The sequence below is a fragment of the Aythya ferina genome (assembly GCF_964211825.1).
Source record: "Aythya ferina genome assembly, chromosome: 5".
NCBI classification, from domain to species: domain Eukaryota; kingdom Metazoa; phylum Chordata; class Aves; order Anseriformes; family Anatidae; genus Aythya; species Aythya ferina.
In genome coordinates this window covers 46,786,296-46,801,236 of record NC_140301.1, presented here as the reverse complement: position 1 = coordinate 46,801,236, position 14,941 = coordinate 46,786,296, and the positions used below count along the sequence as shown (strand labels likewise).

At 36.7% G+C, this 14,941-nt stretch overlaps 1 protein-coding gene across 4 annotated transcripts in view; it reads right to left on the bottom strand.

Annotated features, from left to right (window-relative positions):
* The window catches only part of KNL1 (kinetochore scaffold 1), a 32,357-nt gene that overhangs the window by 8,049 nt on the left and 9,367 nt on the right, over positions 1 to 14,941 (bottom strand). For all 4 annotated transcript variants that reach the window (XM_084522727.1, XM_084522728.1, XM_084522730.1 and 1 more), the window contains exons 9-15: positions 14,819 to 14,871; positions 8,157 to 13,364; positions 7,292 to 7,436; positions 6,347 to 6,414; positions 6,123 to 6,221; positions 2,448 to 2,563; positions 1,522 to 1,612 (exon numbers count right to left, since the gene is read on the bottom strand). In XM_084522727.1, the coding sequence (XP_084378853.1) occupies positions 1,522 to 1,612; positions 2,448 to 2,563; positions 6,123 to 6,221; positions 6,347 to 6,414; positions 7,292 to 7,436; positions 8,157 to 13,364; positions 14,819 to 14,871 (5,780 nt within the window). The remainder of the gene's footprint in view (positions 1 to 1,521; positions 1,613 to 2,447; positions 2,564 to 6,122; positions 6,222 to 6,346; positions 6,415 to 7,291; positions 7,437 to 8,156; positions 13,365 to 14,818; positions 14,872 to 14,941) is intronic.

The following is a 14,941-nucleotide window of genomic DNA, read 5'->3' as shown; positions in this document are numbered from 1 at the left end:
TCAAAGGAAATTGAATTTAAGACTGGACAATCCAAGTTAATTCAAGGCTACTACTAAAGTAATGGTTTTCTTAGCAAAGATCCAACACAATCTGTATTCCAAGAGTGAGCAGCATAGAAAGCAGTATCATCAGATTTTAACAGCTCCAATAACTTAAGGAGATGCTTCTGCTAAAAAACAGCAGCTTCATTCAGATGTCTCATTCTAATTGTTTAAGACTTATTCAGAACACTTGCCCCCTTACTAAGGGGCTAACTTAAGGAGGCTAACCAAAATGTTAACAGAAGTCCATGCAGTGCCCAAACTGCAAGAAATAAAAAAAGCCACCAGTTTTAATAGAATATAGCTACAGATTACAGAACCACAGAATCATTTAGGTTGGAAAAGACATCTAAGATCAAGTCCAACTGTTAATCTAGCACTGTCAAGACCACTAAACCATGTCCCCAGTCTTTTAACAGCTCCCGGAATGGTGACTCAACTACTTTATAAATGACTATGAGAATTGTGTAGTTCAAGGTTTCCTCTGACAGTTGTCAATCCAGAAGACTGAGAGGAACTTATAAAAAGCATTTTTGTAGTGTTTTCAATCCATTTCCACTAGGTGGTATCATTGTAATGCCGCTATGTAGATGTTTGCTTAATAACCTTTCAAATCTGTTATTTTTCACTAATGATTCTGGTGCTTTTATTGCTTCTAAGTATAGTTTTCCTGAATCCGGCTAATATCCTAGCCTCAGTGATAAACTGTAATAGAAATCTAATTACGAACTATGAACAATACTGTCTTCCAAATTTTTTACTTTTTGTTTGACTAGTCCTTTATTCTTGGCATTAAAAGTGAGGAAAACAATCCCTTGATCTACCTTTTTAATTCTGTTTGGGACGCTCTTATAATGCTTCTGTTTTTTAAAATTCAAATGTCTTTGGGGTGCTTTTTGAGCCCATTATCATTAGCATCCTCCTTTAAATACCCTCTGGCCTCATCATCTTTCTTTTGGCACATGACACCACCGTTGTACTCCAAATTCTGTATGCAGTTTTATTTTTGTGTAATGTTTTCTGCTTATTATGTCTCACACTATTACCCATACCTTTCCAAACTAAATAAACATTTAAGTTAATGGACAATTCTGTACCACCAGTGAAGCTAGAGCTTCAGCAGTAAGAGCACTTTGTTTTTTCGCTTCCAAAATTGCGCTATTTGCTTGGGCTTCTTTAAAGTTTCTCTTCTTTAACTAACCTGAATTATCAACATCAAGTTTTTCTGTTTCACAGTAACATGTTCCTCTAAAGTACTATAATCATCTTTGCATTCAACCCTTCTGGCATATAAGAAATTCTTTATTCCAGTTCTCATAGTAGACTTTCATTCAGAAAATATTTTACCTTGTATCTTCTACCTACCTACTATTACTCAGTGACCATTATGGTTCTTATTTTATTTAAATGTGCAAATTCCTCATACATTTGAATGCATAAATTACTCCTTTATTACATTATTTTGTTATGCAATATTACCTCTTCATCAGAACAGGTTCTCATTACTTCCCACAAACTCTTATTCACGTTCACCAGTGGTTGATCCTGGACGCTTATATACTGTTTTAATCTGAAATACAGGAAAAAAAAAAAAAAAAGAAAGAATTGAAAGAAAGGCTCGTTGTAACTGCATCAAGCGTATAAAGAAGTACATTGGTATTTATACACTATATTCACTTTTTCTAATTAAGGTATGGAAATGTAAACATTTTCATTTATTTGGGTATTACATCTTGGAGAGGTCCTCTAAAGCCTTCACTACACAGGGGCTATGTTTTTTACACTCTGGAACATAATGCAAAGTTCACTTTCTATTGTTTTTTTGTAGAGAACAGGTCTGAACAGGAGATGGAGAGTTACACAGCTAAAGAAATGGGAAATGGTGCTAACGGGGCTGCGAAAAATCTTACTACTGATTTTGAATTTTACCATAAAACCTGATTTAACACAAATTGTAAACGGCATCATGTATCAGACCAGAAGTGACCTTCAGGTTAAGGAAATAAGTTACGGTAACTGTATTTCTATTAACAGTAAACACTGGAAAATTGGAACAAACAACAGATCATAACCTATTATGATTTTGCTTCCTATGTTTGATTATTTTGAGTACAACTCAAAACCTTTTACTTTAATTCTTCTGATGTGCAACTGAAACACTCTATTAGTACCAGAGGAAAAACAAGCTTTATCTCCATAACCACAGCTCCTCCCCATGAGTTTGCCCTATACCGTATAAACCTGTAATAAACTTGCTACCTACATTAAGTAAGTTTATTCCCATTTTTCTGTTTTTCCCATTTGTAATTAATAACTTTCTTAAGGACATTCTGCATGCAAATGGAGCTGAAAAATAGAATTACTAATATAACCTGTGATTGAAAAAAGAGAAATAAAAGACTTACTCATCTATCATCTGAGAAAGGACCTGGCAATCTTCTTCATAAATACGCAGCTTGGGGCGATAAACATATTGGCTGAGAATCAGGTCTTCTGGAGTTGGTGGTGCACTGACAGCACACTGGAAGAGAACAGAGAGAAAAATGATGAGGAAAAAGAAAAAAAGATGCATGCTTTTTAAAAACAGCAACTTTCTATCAATTCATGTACAGAAACCACCAAAAAGGCCTGAATCGTTCTTTTTGCAGAACAGGAAAAAAAAAAACGGAGGTAGCTTGACGTACTTTAACGATTTTTTCCTCCCCATTCTGGACCTGTCCAATTACTTCTGTGAAAAGGTAATCCTATAACCTTAGTAGCTCATTTCACTTTTATGCTCCCTGTTTCCTCACTTTCGAGAACAGACTTCCTTTTGGGAAAAAAGGAGCTCTCATCACTAGAGCTCGAAAACCTAAACTGGAAGAGGTTATACTACTTTTAGACAGAAAACTGAAAAAATGTGTGTACATTACCCAGATAATTATAGTGCTCCAGAGTAAAACAAGATTCTGAATCAAGCGTAGTTATCTTAAATTCACAATTTTTAGTAAGCCTTTAGTCACATCCAATAAATAAGATGGGGATATTCCAAAAATTACTTATATATGAAGCACATAAATAACAGGTTAATTCAATCCCTTCAGAGAATGCTTTTAGTCTTTGTGATTGTTTTATTTTTTATGTTTGTTTTTATCAGCGGTCAGATGCTAATGAGTCGTACCAAAGTTCTGTAAGATGCATGAATATTTAGAGACAGCTCAGTACAAATAAATTTGCAAATTGGAAGTGTAAACTAAATTGTAGCTAAGAATAGTATCTTAAATAAAACTTCAAGAGATTTAACATTCATAAAGGAAACAATTCAATCAATACAAATTATGTTAATATAGTTTTCATTCTTTTTATCAGCTTTCATTCTTTTACCATATCAGAATTAAAAAGAACTTTAAAATGGACACTTTTTACTTCCTCTTGCATAGGCAACTCAGAAATCTCAGTCAGTCAGCAAAGAAGGAATGAATAAAGGCAGAACACCACAGCAGGGTGCCTTATTTCCAAGAAGGTATCCAAATTTCTAATGTGAATGTTCTGCTGACTTATGTACCCTGACAACGTAACATCTTACAACTGTAAGACTGGGTTATACCGGAGCTAGCTTTCTAAGAACTAAACCTGAATTACTAGAATGAATTTCACAAGTAAAGAATTTTCACAAATATACCACTTAGCATGCAAAGAGTACATTCTTGAATATATCTTTTCATACACAACAACTGTTAGGAATTTTTAATATGTCATTGTGATGGAAACTACTTCACGCTACCAAAAGAGGTGTCACAGAACCCATTTAGAAGAAGGAAGAATGAATGTCATTAGAACTTATTTAACATCGAACAGACTACTGAAAAGTTCTCCAGCATGCTAGAAAAAGTACTGGCATAGAAGAACCTGCCAAACCTACTTCTAAGTTATACAGACACTGCTAATGCTTTACACTTTGCATGATGGCTTTTCCATTGCCCCTGGCACATCATTTGCCATGCCAGCAGAAACTGCTGTAAGCAACAATAAATGGAACTGTTTGAGCTGATTCCCCATATCCTCTATTAAATAAACACAATAAAAAAAATAAAAACAAACTTTCTCTACTCATAAAACTCAAAAGCTTTCCATGTCAATAGAGAAAACTAAGCAGCTCATTCACACTACTTTATTAGATAATCTTTTTAAGAAATGGCAGTTACTCATGAAATCCAGACAGGTGACAGACTATTTCCAGCATTTAATTGGAAAATCAGTTGGCTACACAAAGGTGTACACACAAGCAACCCTGATACACCATTCTTAAGAGAGCTTATATAAAAATCAGGTATCTTTACTGAAACACAAAACTGACATAATAACAGTAAAATGTAAAAATCAAGTTGATAGAAAATGTGTAAGCTATTACAATACTGTAATGGGACAAGTTTCCTAGTTTACTTTTAAGTTAGGGGAAATAAAGGGAACATCTTCCAGTTATTTCTGAAAGTAAAGAGTTAGAAGTCAGATATTTATACTTGGAACACTTTACAACTGGCAGTACACACTTACATTTTGCAGTGCTTATCCAAAACTAAGGACTGAACATAAGAAACTGACTTCAGTATCTTGCTTACCAATTTGCACATCAAAGCTGACTGTCCCTGTAAATTTCTCTACTGCATTACTGGAAGTGGCTCTATACAAGGAAAGCAACAACTAGACTATGTAAGAAGGAATCTACCTTTTCATTGGAGCCACTGGAAGAAATACTGGAAAGTAGATACACTAAAATTCAGCACGTTTTTTTTTTTCCAGTTTGGACAGTTTTTCCCAGTGCTTTCTCCCCCCCTCCCCCAGACGTAAATGACAGAACTAAATTCCAGGCATTGAGTAAACCCAGGCTGAATAAAGGGATTGGTGCAATTGTAATTGACTGAAGCAATCCACATGTTAAATGAACAAAACCATAGCATAGCAAAACACAAATCAGGTATCTCAGAACATTATAGCTAAAGGTAAAATATTTTTTGCAGACTCCTCAATGTACCTTCAAACATTATGGAACAGAACCACTAGGGAAAAAACAAACAAAAAAGCCCACACTCCAAAACTCCAACTCCTCCCCACCAAACCCAAACAAATTTTATTTTGCTTTTGCTAGTCATGTGCTGCTATACTAGCTTTGAGGTTTTCTCTTCACAGGGCTTTAAGAAGAACAACCTGAAGATCAACTTCATATATCAAAATTTGCAGAACATGAGAAGTGTGGATGGAGAAGTGTGGATGGGTTAAAGACAGACTCAAGATGAGCTTACAGAAAAAAATTCTACTTTAAGAACTATGTTGCCAGAGGTGGATTAATGAAAGGCATTCCTCGTCCTAAAACTGCCTCGTGAAAAATCTCAGTCTTCTCTTAATTGTGACACCTTGCCTTGTTTTCAGAGAGGCTGCACAGTACAATTACTTCTTTGTTTGGTATCAGGTTACTACTAATACATGGTGCTTGTCTGTATGCATGCGTGCAAAATATTTGTTCCCATATCAGCAAGAATTCAAAAGAAGTCTTCTCTCCATTGAGGATGAGGATACTGAAAAAAGGTTCAGACAGAACAGACTTAAGGGTGAGAAATAAGGAGAACAGGTATGTCATGGTGCAGCAGCTTAGAAAAGAATAGAAGAGGCGGCAGCAGGAGGGCAGAGCAGCATTTTGGGATTCTGACTTTAGTGGATAATGGACGTAGTAAGAAGATAAAGTGAAGTTAGATACAGCTTCTAATTCTTGCTTTCAAACATTTTGCTCTTTTAGCAAGCTCAAAAACCAAGGATCAGAATATTTATCCAAGAACAGATGATCCTCAATACACAGTATTTTGTCAAGAGATAGAAATCTATTCTACTTTTCAGTACTGAGGGAAAAAAAAAAGCATCCGTTATCAGAGGTAAACAAGCAAAGACAGAATTGAAAACATGGCATGTCTAACTTCCTAAGGTGGAACTGACTTCTGCCTTGACTCATTTAAAGACCTTCAATACAGACCACTTAGCTGTTAAAAAAACAATGACAAACCACAAGTATAATTCAAAGCCTCTTGCATATCAGGAGGACAGATACTCACACTGGCTGGAAGATGGCTCTGTCGGGGCTTCTGAATTGGAATATGGACTTGAAGAAGTGTAAAAAACTCTCCAACTGTGATAACACCACTCTGAAATTTCTGCAAAGTTAGGAAAAACATACACTTAAGTACATTCTTCAAGTGAGAATGCTTATTAGTATATATGCACACAAGTATTTTTCCTGTTAGGAAAAGAAATTAACATCTCTCAGCTATATGCATACCTCCCATAAATTATCTTCACAGAGGCTGTCTGTGAGAAGCTGAGACTCCATCTGACTGCATCGCTGAACTAGAGAAAAATAAGAAAAGGACATTGGTGAGGTTAAAAATATTATTACAGAAATATGAATCTTAGTTCATTAGCTCCAAAAGTAAAGCCATTTTAATATACAGTTTGACCTTTATGTGTGTATCTGGTGCTGAATGAAGTTAATGAGGAAAAAACTACTTTAGGCAAATCCTAAGGAATAGATTAGAAATTTAATGTAAAATAAAATTCATGTTAGAGTGGTAATGAAAAGACAGAATTCACTTTTCTATAGGAGGAAAGCCACATGTATCATACTAAAAAGTAATAAATCTGAGAAACAGACTCCAGCCAGTTCAGAGGGAAACACTGGTAGGCAGAGACCAAATGGCATCTGAGCTGCCAGCAAATTTCTAGGTAAAACCACAGCTTTCAAGTGCCAAGCTAAGAAGGCCTAGTTTCTCACTCAAAGGAGAATCCAACTTCCACTGGACAAAACATATATATTCATGGTTGCAAGGGGCAAAGTTGGAATTGGGTTTGTAAACATAGGCAAAATATCACTTACCAGATGACTGGCAGATTTCTGCCTCATTGGTAGGTACCAGCTAATCGGCAAGAGCTAATAAACTAAGATTTACTCTGTGCTAGGGGACCTAAACCGCCTCTTCAGCCCAACCTGCCCATTAAAACAAAGGTGTACTTAAATTCTACTGCTTTTCCTCCTCATCTCAGTATTGCTTGAATGGCTTGGCCTCATAGCCAGAACGTAAAATCACGTCAGCTGGCTGGGTAGGAAGCTGTACCAAAAGCACTCAAGGCTTTTCAGAAATTAAATATGTATTATGGGTAGGGCTCATCCTTGATTAAGCAAAAAGAATAGAAAAGTTTGAGGCAATTGCTACAAAGGAAGTCTTACTTGTTAATTCTGTGTCAGCCTTAACAGAATCTAGAGAGCTGCTGCTGTTGGCATGAGTACAGTCCAGGTTTTTAGCTGATAGATTTGGAGGATCTTCACCTTCACGAACATCTACTTGGCTTTGAGATAGAGCGCCAGAAGTAACCTAGTATCAGCAAGTTAAAAAAAAAAAAAAGGGAAAAGAAAAGCTATATGAAACAACGTAAGAATAACTCAATCAATTGCTTATGTAGCTGTTTCTTGACATTCAAAATTTATTTTTGGTATCTGCACATTTTATAGCTAATTAGCATAAAAAACCAGCATATACTTAAGCCATTCCCTACCATGGCATATAGGAAGTGATGTTACAAAATCTGTCATTCATTTCTCAAAGCAGTAGCCACCACAGCACACTCTTGCAGCTTTAGGAATTTGAAAGTTTGTATTGATAATGTACAAACTAATTTTAAGGTCAGATTAGCGCTCCATATTTGCACAGATCTTCTTGAGCCCATGGCAATTTGTGCTGCCCATAAGACAGCTAATTTAAAATAAACATTTATTTTCTAAGTAATTGCTTTCAGCCTTAATCTATCACTATACCTAAGCAACAACTAGCACATGGTTTAGTGCAGACAACTAAGAATACTTATTCGAGAAAGGCTTAATAGGATAATGTGGAGAGAACTGACATATCCCTTACTCTGTCATCAATCTGGGAAGTTGCACACATCAATTGTTTTAGTTTGATAAAACAGTGAGAGAAATTCTTGGGAAAATAGAACAAAATGACTACAAACTGGCGATAAAGAGAATTTGCATCTCAGTATCTAAAAAGCACTGTCAGTGCACTTACACGCTGTCAATGAGTGATCAGGCTCACCTGCAAGTCAAGGGAGGTCCCACCAACCAAGCTTTCTTCTGCCTTGAGCTTCTTTAGACTTTGAAGATCCTCCTCATCTTGTTCCAAAGCTCTTTTTGTGCTCTTGCAAGAAGCTTTTGTTTCTTCATGTTTAACCTGTTCATTTGTTTCTTCACGTTTAACCTGTTCATTGTGGGAGATGTTTCTCTTGTTTATCTCATTGCAACCATCTTCCACAGATCCAAAGCTTACAGAGTCATTCGAATCCATTGCTTCTTGGCATATGGGAAGAAATTCTTCTGCTATAAACTGAGAAGGGCTGAAGTTCTGCCTACTAGATTTGGTGTAATCTGGTGCTTCACTGGTGTTTACGTTTACTTCTGAAACCAGTGCTTCTACTTTCTCTGAAGATTTTGCATTTACGTCTTGCATGTTAGAAACAGAAGGATTTCTTCTGCTTGGTAGTTTAGGTTGGAAGATACCTAGAGGGACATTTATTCCTTGATATTTGTCCTTAAGTGCCATACCTAAATTCGTACCTACAGGAGCTGCTCCAGATTCAAGACATGCATTCTCCTGCTCCTTGGGATAAAATAAATTATCTTGTTCATTTATGGTATTTTTTCCTAACCTCAAGGTATCCTCTGGTTGAGTTGGTAACTTATGCAGCTGGTCAGAAACAGTGGTTTCAGGAACAGAGACAACTATAGATTTCCTTCTAATATTTTCCAGTTTTGAACAAACATTTAAAATACCTGATAATTTAGGTACAAGAGTAGGATCTACTGGATCTCTTGGACTGTCACTGACCAAAGGTTGCTTAGTTTGTTCAGATTTTATTTGGAAGTCTGTTGGAAGTACTTCCCCTTCAGCTGACAGCCTCTCGTTTTCTTTTGATTCACTGTCAGAAACAGGAACTGCTCCATCCTTGGCTAAAACTGCATCTAGATCTTCATGCCTAGACGAATTATCTTTCAATACTTGGTTTGTCTGACTACTAAGTCCATCTGGAGGACTCTTCAAAGAATCCGATTGCTGAACAGGAAGGGAAACACGGGATACCACATCTTCAGTTTCTTCACTGCACTCCAAGGGGGCATTACTTGGAAATTTGAAAGGCACTCTCTTTAATTTCAGTTTTCCTGGCTGTACAAGATCCTGCTGACTGTTTACAGGAACTGAATTATCCGTGGCAAGGTCAAGATCCTGTGGTGCCCGGACATGCGGAGTGTCTTCTGGAAGTGCGATAGAGTAAACGGAATCTGGTATTGCACCACTGTGAACTTTGGCAGCTCCCTTCTCAGTAGGAAATGCTGAGGTTGATGAAGAAGGAGTGGTGAGGTTATCATTAGATTTTTTAAGATACTCACCATTCAGATCTTTTACTTGCAGAGAATCTACTTCATCTCTGCAAGCAGACAACGATGCACTATGCAAGCCTGGTTGTCGAGTGCTTTTATGTGACACTTGCTGGTTCTCAAATCCTTCCATATTGTTATTAACAGCAACAGTATGAGATACGGTTATTTCCATATCATCTTGTTTGTGTGGAAACACAGTGGTCTGATCAGCAGGAACTGCAGAAACGGCTGGAACTAACCCTCTGTCCCACACATCACCTCTTAACACGGCTGTATGAGTTTTAGTGATTTCCATATCCTCAGCCGAAGTAAAAACGACTGTTTTGTTACCTGAAAGAGCCTCCTGTCCAACCTGCTTAGCTGGGTTTACTCTGTCCTCACACAGGACTCTTTCAGTACTTTCATCATCAGGGAGATAGCTGGTCATTTCCATATCAGCCTTGTCATTTGTAAAAATAATTGTGGAACATAGAGGAACAGATCGATTGGGTTGCCTAGCCTGCAGAGAATTTGCTTCCAAAGTTACGTTATGGGTTTTAGTGATTTCCATATCATCCACAGGAAGCACAGTAGCATCACTGTTTGAAGGAGCATCCTGTCCAACCTCTTTATTCAAGTTCAAGTTATCATCATGTAAAAGTTTTACTGTAATTTTATCAGCAGGGCAAGACATAGTAATGTCCACGTAACTCTGGTTACTTGTGAACTTAACAGCTTTAACAGGCTGAGCTGAAGACAGAGAATGAAGCCTGACCTCTTTTTGGGAGACAATTTCATGGCCTATTGCAGCCGTATGGCTCTCTGTGATCTCCATGTCATTATCCTCATTACTCTGTGAAAATAAAACAGTCTTTTCCCCTGTTGTTCCCTTGGAGCTTTTCCTTTCAGTCCTATTAGCTCTGCTAAGCATCCCTCCAGCTGTAGCCTTTTCCACAGATTTATCAATTGCAACAGTATCAAATCTACTTATTTCCATGTCATTATTGTCTGTAAAAACACAAGTTTTATCCCCAGAAACAAAGGGTATGGCATTGCTTGAACTTTTACGCAGCAAAATTATTTTGTTTTCTCCTGAAACCATATGACTTCTTGTGATGTCCATATCAGCATCTTCCGAAAATATGGTAGTTTTCTCATCTACAAAATGCTTTAAACCAGTCACAGTTAACATTTTCTTACCAGATACCAAGGAGTATGTATTGCACCCAGGCTGCTCCTGACTGTTTATTGTCATCATGACCTCTCTTTTTAAAGATAATGTTTTATTTTCATCTTCAACAACATGTACTGGTGCTGCTTTTCTTCCTGGTAATATCATATGGATGTTTTGATCAGGAAAAATTGCTGCACAGCTTTCAGCCAAGTCCATGTTTTCACCAGAGGGAAATAAAACAGACTTTTCTGAAAAGGAAGGCAACTTGGAACTTCTCTTCTGTTGTTCAGATGTATTAGTTAGTAACTTCTCTTCAATACCCGAGTGCAGGCCATCGACTGACAGAGGATTTTTCAAATCCTCTTGTGAAGAAACTGTTTTGCTGATCAGGAAATCTCTCTCAGACTCTTCTCGAGTTGACAATGCATTGTTTACTACCTTCATAGTATGAGTTTTCACTTGCCTGTCAGAGTTCTGGCAATCTGCATTTATACCTAGTACTTTTGCAGGTTGTACATTTCTTGTATTTCCGGAGGGAGTGGTTTCATTACTAGAAATGAACATACCATTTGCAGATAAAGGAGTAACAGTTTGTTTATCCAAGCTCCTTTTGAAATCCCTATATTCTATTGCTGCAGTCTGACCTGCAGTGGGATCTACACCAGAATTATTGGAAAACTGGGAGATCCGTTTTTGCAGCTGCTTGGATATCACATTATTTTGATTACGAGTATTCTCATATCCTTGTACTGTATTAATAGGAGCAACTTCAAAAGCAACAGAATGAGCTTTGGTTACATCCATGTTTTGATCATCTGAAAACACGTCTGTTTTGTCATTTGTGCAGGAAACTGAAGCATTCTGAAGGTTTTTTTTCAAAGGCTGAGTTATATCGACTTCTTGACTTTGCAAAGACGTGAATGCACTGTTGGTGGCAGCAGGATTTTCTGCGATTTCTGTCTTTTGCTCTTGTAATGAACACACGCTCTTCGCACAGGAAATCAGACCACTTGCCTGAAAGTTTGATTTTTTAACCTTCTTATTGACTATTATCACCTCAACATCATCAGTATTCATTTCCATAGGCTGTTTTCTTTTCATATTCACATCAAAACCAATTGCCTCAAGATTTTCCTTGTCCCTGTCCAAAGAACTTGCCACAGCACTGACATTTTTGTTGTGGTTCTCACCTGGAATTCTTTTACCATGCATTTGTTTTGCTTCTGCAGTTATCCCAATGCTTTGATCATCAATGATAACAGTCTGGCATTTAGTTATTTCCATTTTTTCCTGCTCACTTAAATTGGGAGATGTGGACACTCTGTTATCAAGAAAATGTGGTTTGCAGGTGACAGAAATGGACACTCCAGGAGGAAATTCATTTTCAACATTCTTTCCATCAGCTTTGTCAATACAAGTTTTACTCAATGCCATACCTTTTCCTGAAAACACCTTACAGGTACCAGTGGACACTGAATTTCTACACGAATCAAAACCAACATCCACTGAAGCAGTCCCGTGATCTTGGGTCACTCTTTCAGCTCTCCCATCTGAGCCTGAAAGGTGTTCAAGTGCATTAGTTTTATGTAACTTAGAAGCTCGGTTATCTAAAGATGATAGACTTTCTGTATCATCATCAAGTGCTGGATGTCTGCTTTCTACTGGCAAAGAGTTTGTATTAACTGTTTTCTCAAAAGTTTTATGACATGAACTGCTCATTCCTTTGGCACTTTCATTATAGATTACATATGTGTAATTCCCAGTAAGTTCCATGTCACCACATTTCGAAAAAACTGTTTCATCACCTCGGAAGACAGTCTCAGAAGAAACAGATCCCGGGATAGCAGACAAAGTCCTGGTCTCTTGCTTAAAAGTTTGCGGCACTGTAGTATCTACAGTGTCTTCAACATTTACTGTTTTTTTGTTTGTACAAAGTTGAGGATCCTGCTTTACAATTAATTGCTGATGAGATGCTCTCTTTACTACAGAATAATTATCTGTCTCCATGGATGGGAAATCCTTTTTGAAGTTTAGACTTTGATTTCCAACACTGGCAAAAGGAAAAGACATTTTTGCAGTGTGACTAGTTGTCATATCCATTCCATCATCTGCAAATGCCTCAGTAACGTCTGGACACGGTAATTGCTCTGGTGGAGCCCCACAAATACCAGAACGCATATTTTTAATATCAGATGCTTGGCATTTTGTCACTTCCATTCCATCATCTTGCTCTCTAAAGATTTTTGTTACATTGATGGTGGCCAGTGGTTCATGGAAATAATCAGATTCCACTGATGATCGTGCCATGTTTTCTGAGACTTGTGAAGAGACACAAAAAAGGTTTTCTTTTTCAGGTCCTTCAATAGGATTGAGTGCTTTTTCATTTGACTTCAAGCGTATCAAAAATTCATTGAAATTAATTTTTTTTACCGCAGTAGCATCTTCCTTCTGTTCAAAAGATGGGCACAGACGGTTTGTAGGATCAACAGAGAAATGAAATTCTTTACTCATTTCTGCCTTTCCACTGTTAGAGTTTAACCCAGCCAGAAATGATGTGATATCTATTTTCTCAGTTTTGTCAGTTTCATTGTTTTTCAGGTTACGTGCAATCACTGCAGTGTGACTAGCTGTCATTTCCATTTCATTTTCATCTGAAAAGATGAGTGTTGTGTCATGCCTATTTGTTCTTTGAGTGGCGTTGTCCACATCATGGCACTGAAAAAAGACAAGAAGTGACAGTTACTGACACTTGTAACAAATGACACAGTGGTTTACTTTATTCAAAACAAAAGTCAACTAATGCAGTCTAAAGGTTAGAGCTCTATCTTTACAGCTTTTTGGGGAGGAAAAAAAACATTTCAGTCCTTCTCAACAAGTAGTAACATATTAAAGGAAAGGACAATTTAACTGTTACAAATTCTTATAGCCTACATTCTGTGTTTGTAATATCTTTATGTATTTAAATAGAATTTTGAAAGAATGTTGCTCAGATTTCTATTGGACAAAAACTTCACATCTTCACATGTGAAATCCTTGTAGACACGGAACAATCACCGAGACTTATGAATCAATATTTTCTATGTGGCGTTTCTATCTTTCCCCACCCACTCACTGCAAAATCCCTGCCCAGCTTATCATGTACATTCCCCAAAACAGCAGTGCCAAGCTGGAATTTTTAAAAGAGTCTTCCACCCTGACTAAGAAGATTTTAGTCTCTTTAATAGAAAGGATTTAGAGTTTTAAAGCTGTGGATAAAAACTGGCCAGTATCAAGATATAATACTGTACTTTATCAAACATAATGAATACACTGATTAAGAACAACTTTGTGTTTACCTTAAATTAAGTACATTGTTATATATGCATTATTATTTTATAAATGCAAGAAATAAAATACACTAGAAAAAGCAAGAATCATATACATTACTTAAACCAAGGAGAGAGAGGGTTTCAGTATGACCTTTATAGGATCATGGCACACATCTTTTAATCCACACTAGATTTTAACCTTTACTTTTTCACAAGAGCTAAGACATTCTTTAAACCATATCTTTAAATTCAGCATGAAAGGAAGCCATTGGATCAAAGGATACTGTTCAATTGCTTTGCTTGATAAAATAGACCTATGACATCACCACTGAAGTATAGCACAGTTCAGGATTTCTGTGCCTGTGAAGGTCTTAACTAAAAATGTTGTGTTTTATCACTTGAGTCAACTGAAGCATTTCAGTTACATTTTCATGCCAGTCACTGCAATTTTCTAAACCTTTTTAACAGTAGGAACAGACAGTGTATATCCATTCCACCCATAGAAAAAAAAAAAAAAAAAGTAGACAGTAATCCATGAGGAAAAAAATTAAACTGACCTATTTGAAACATAAGCTCCTTTACATATTTTTAGATAAGCATTGAAAAAAAATGTAAGAACTAGCTCAGATACTGAAAAGCAATTTTAGAAACAAAAATTATCAATAGTGTAGTATAAGGACCATCAGATTAGGAAGCTACTTCAAAACATAGAAGATTATGCTTTAGACAAATTTCTTGTGAATACGAGGATTTACTTTTTAGGCAGCTGAGGTACATGTTTCACCTTTACTACACAAATTATTGCAATATATTTTGGACACTAATATTCTCAGCACTGAAAAAATGAGCACCTTCACATACCTCAGTCTGCTGCACCAATGCCTGGATAGGAGCATGAAGCAAAGTGTTCATCCCTGTCAAAAGAAAATGAAATAGTGCATTTGCTGAGCTATTTTATTATTTTAATCAACTCAAATGAAGGTC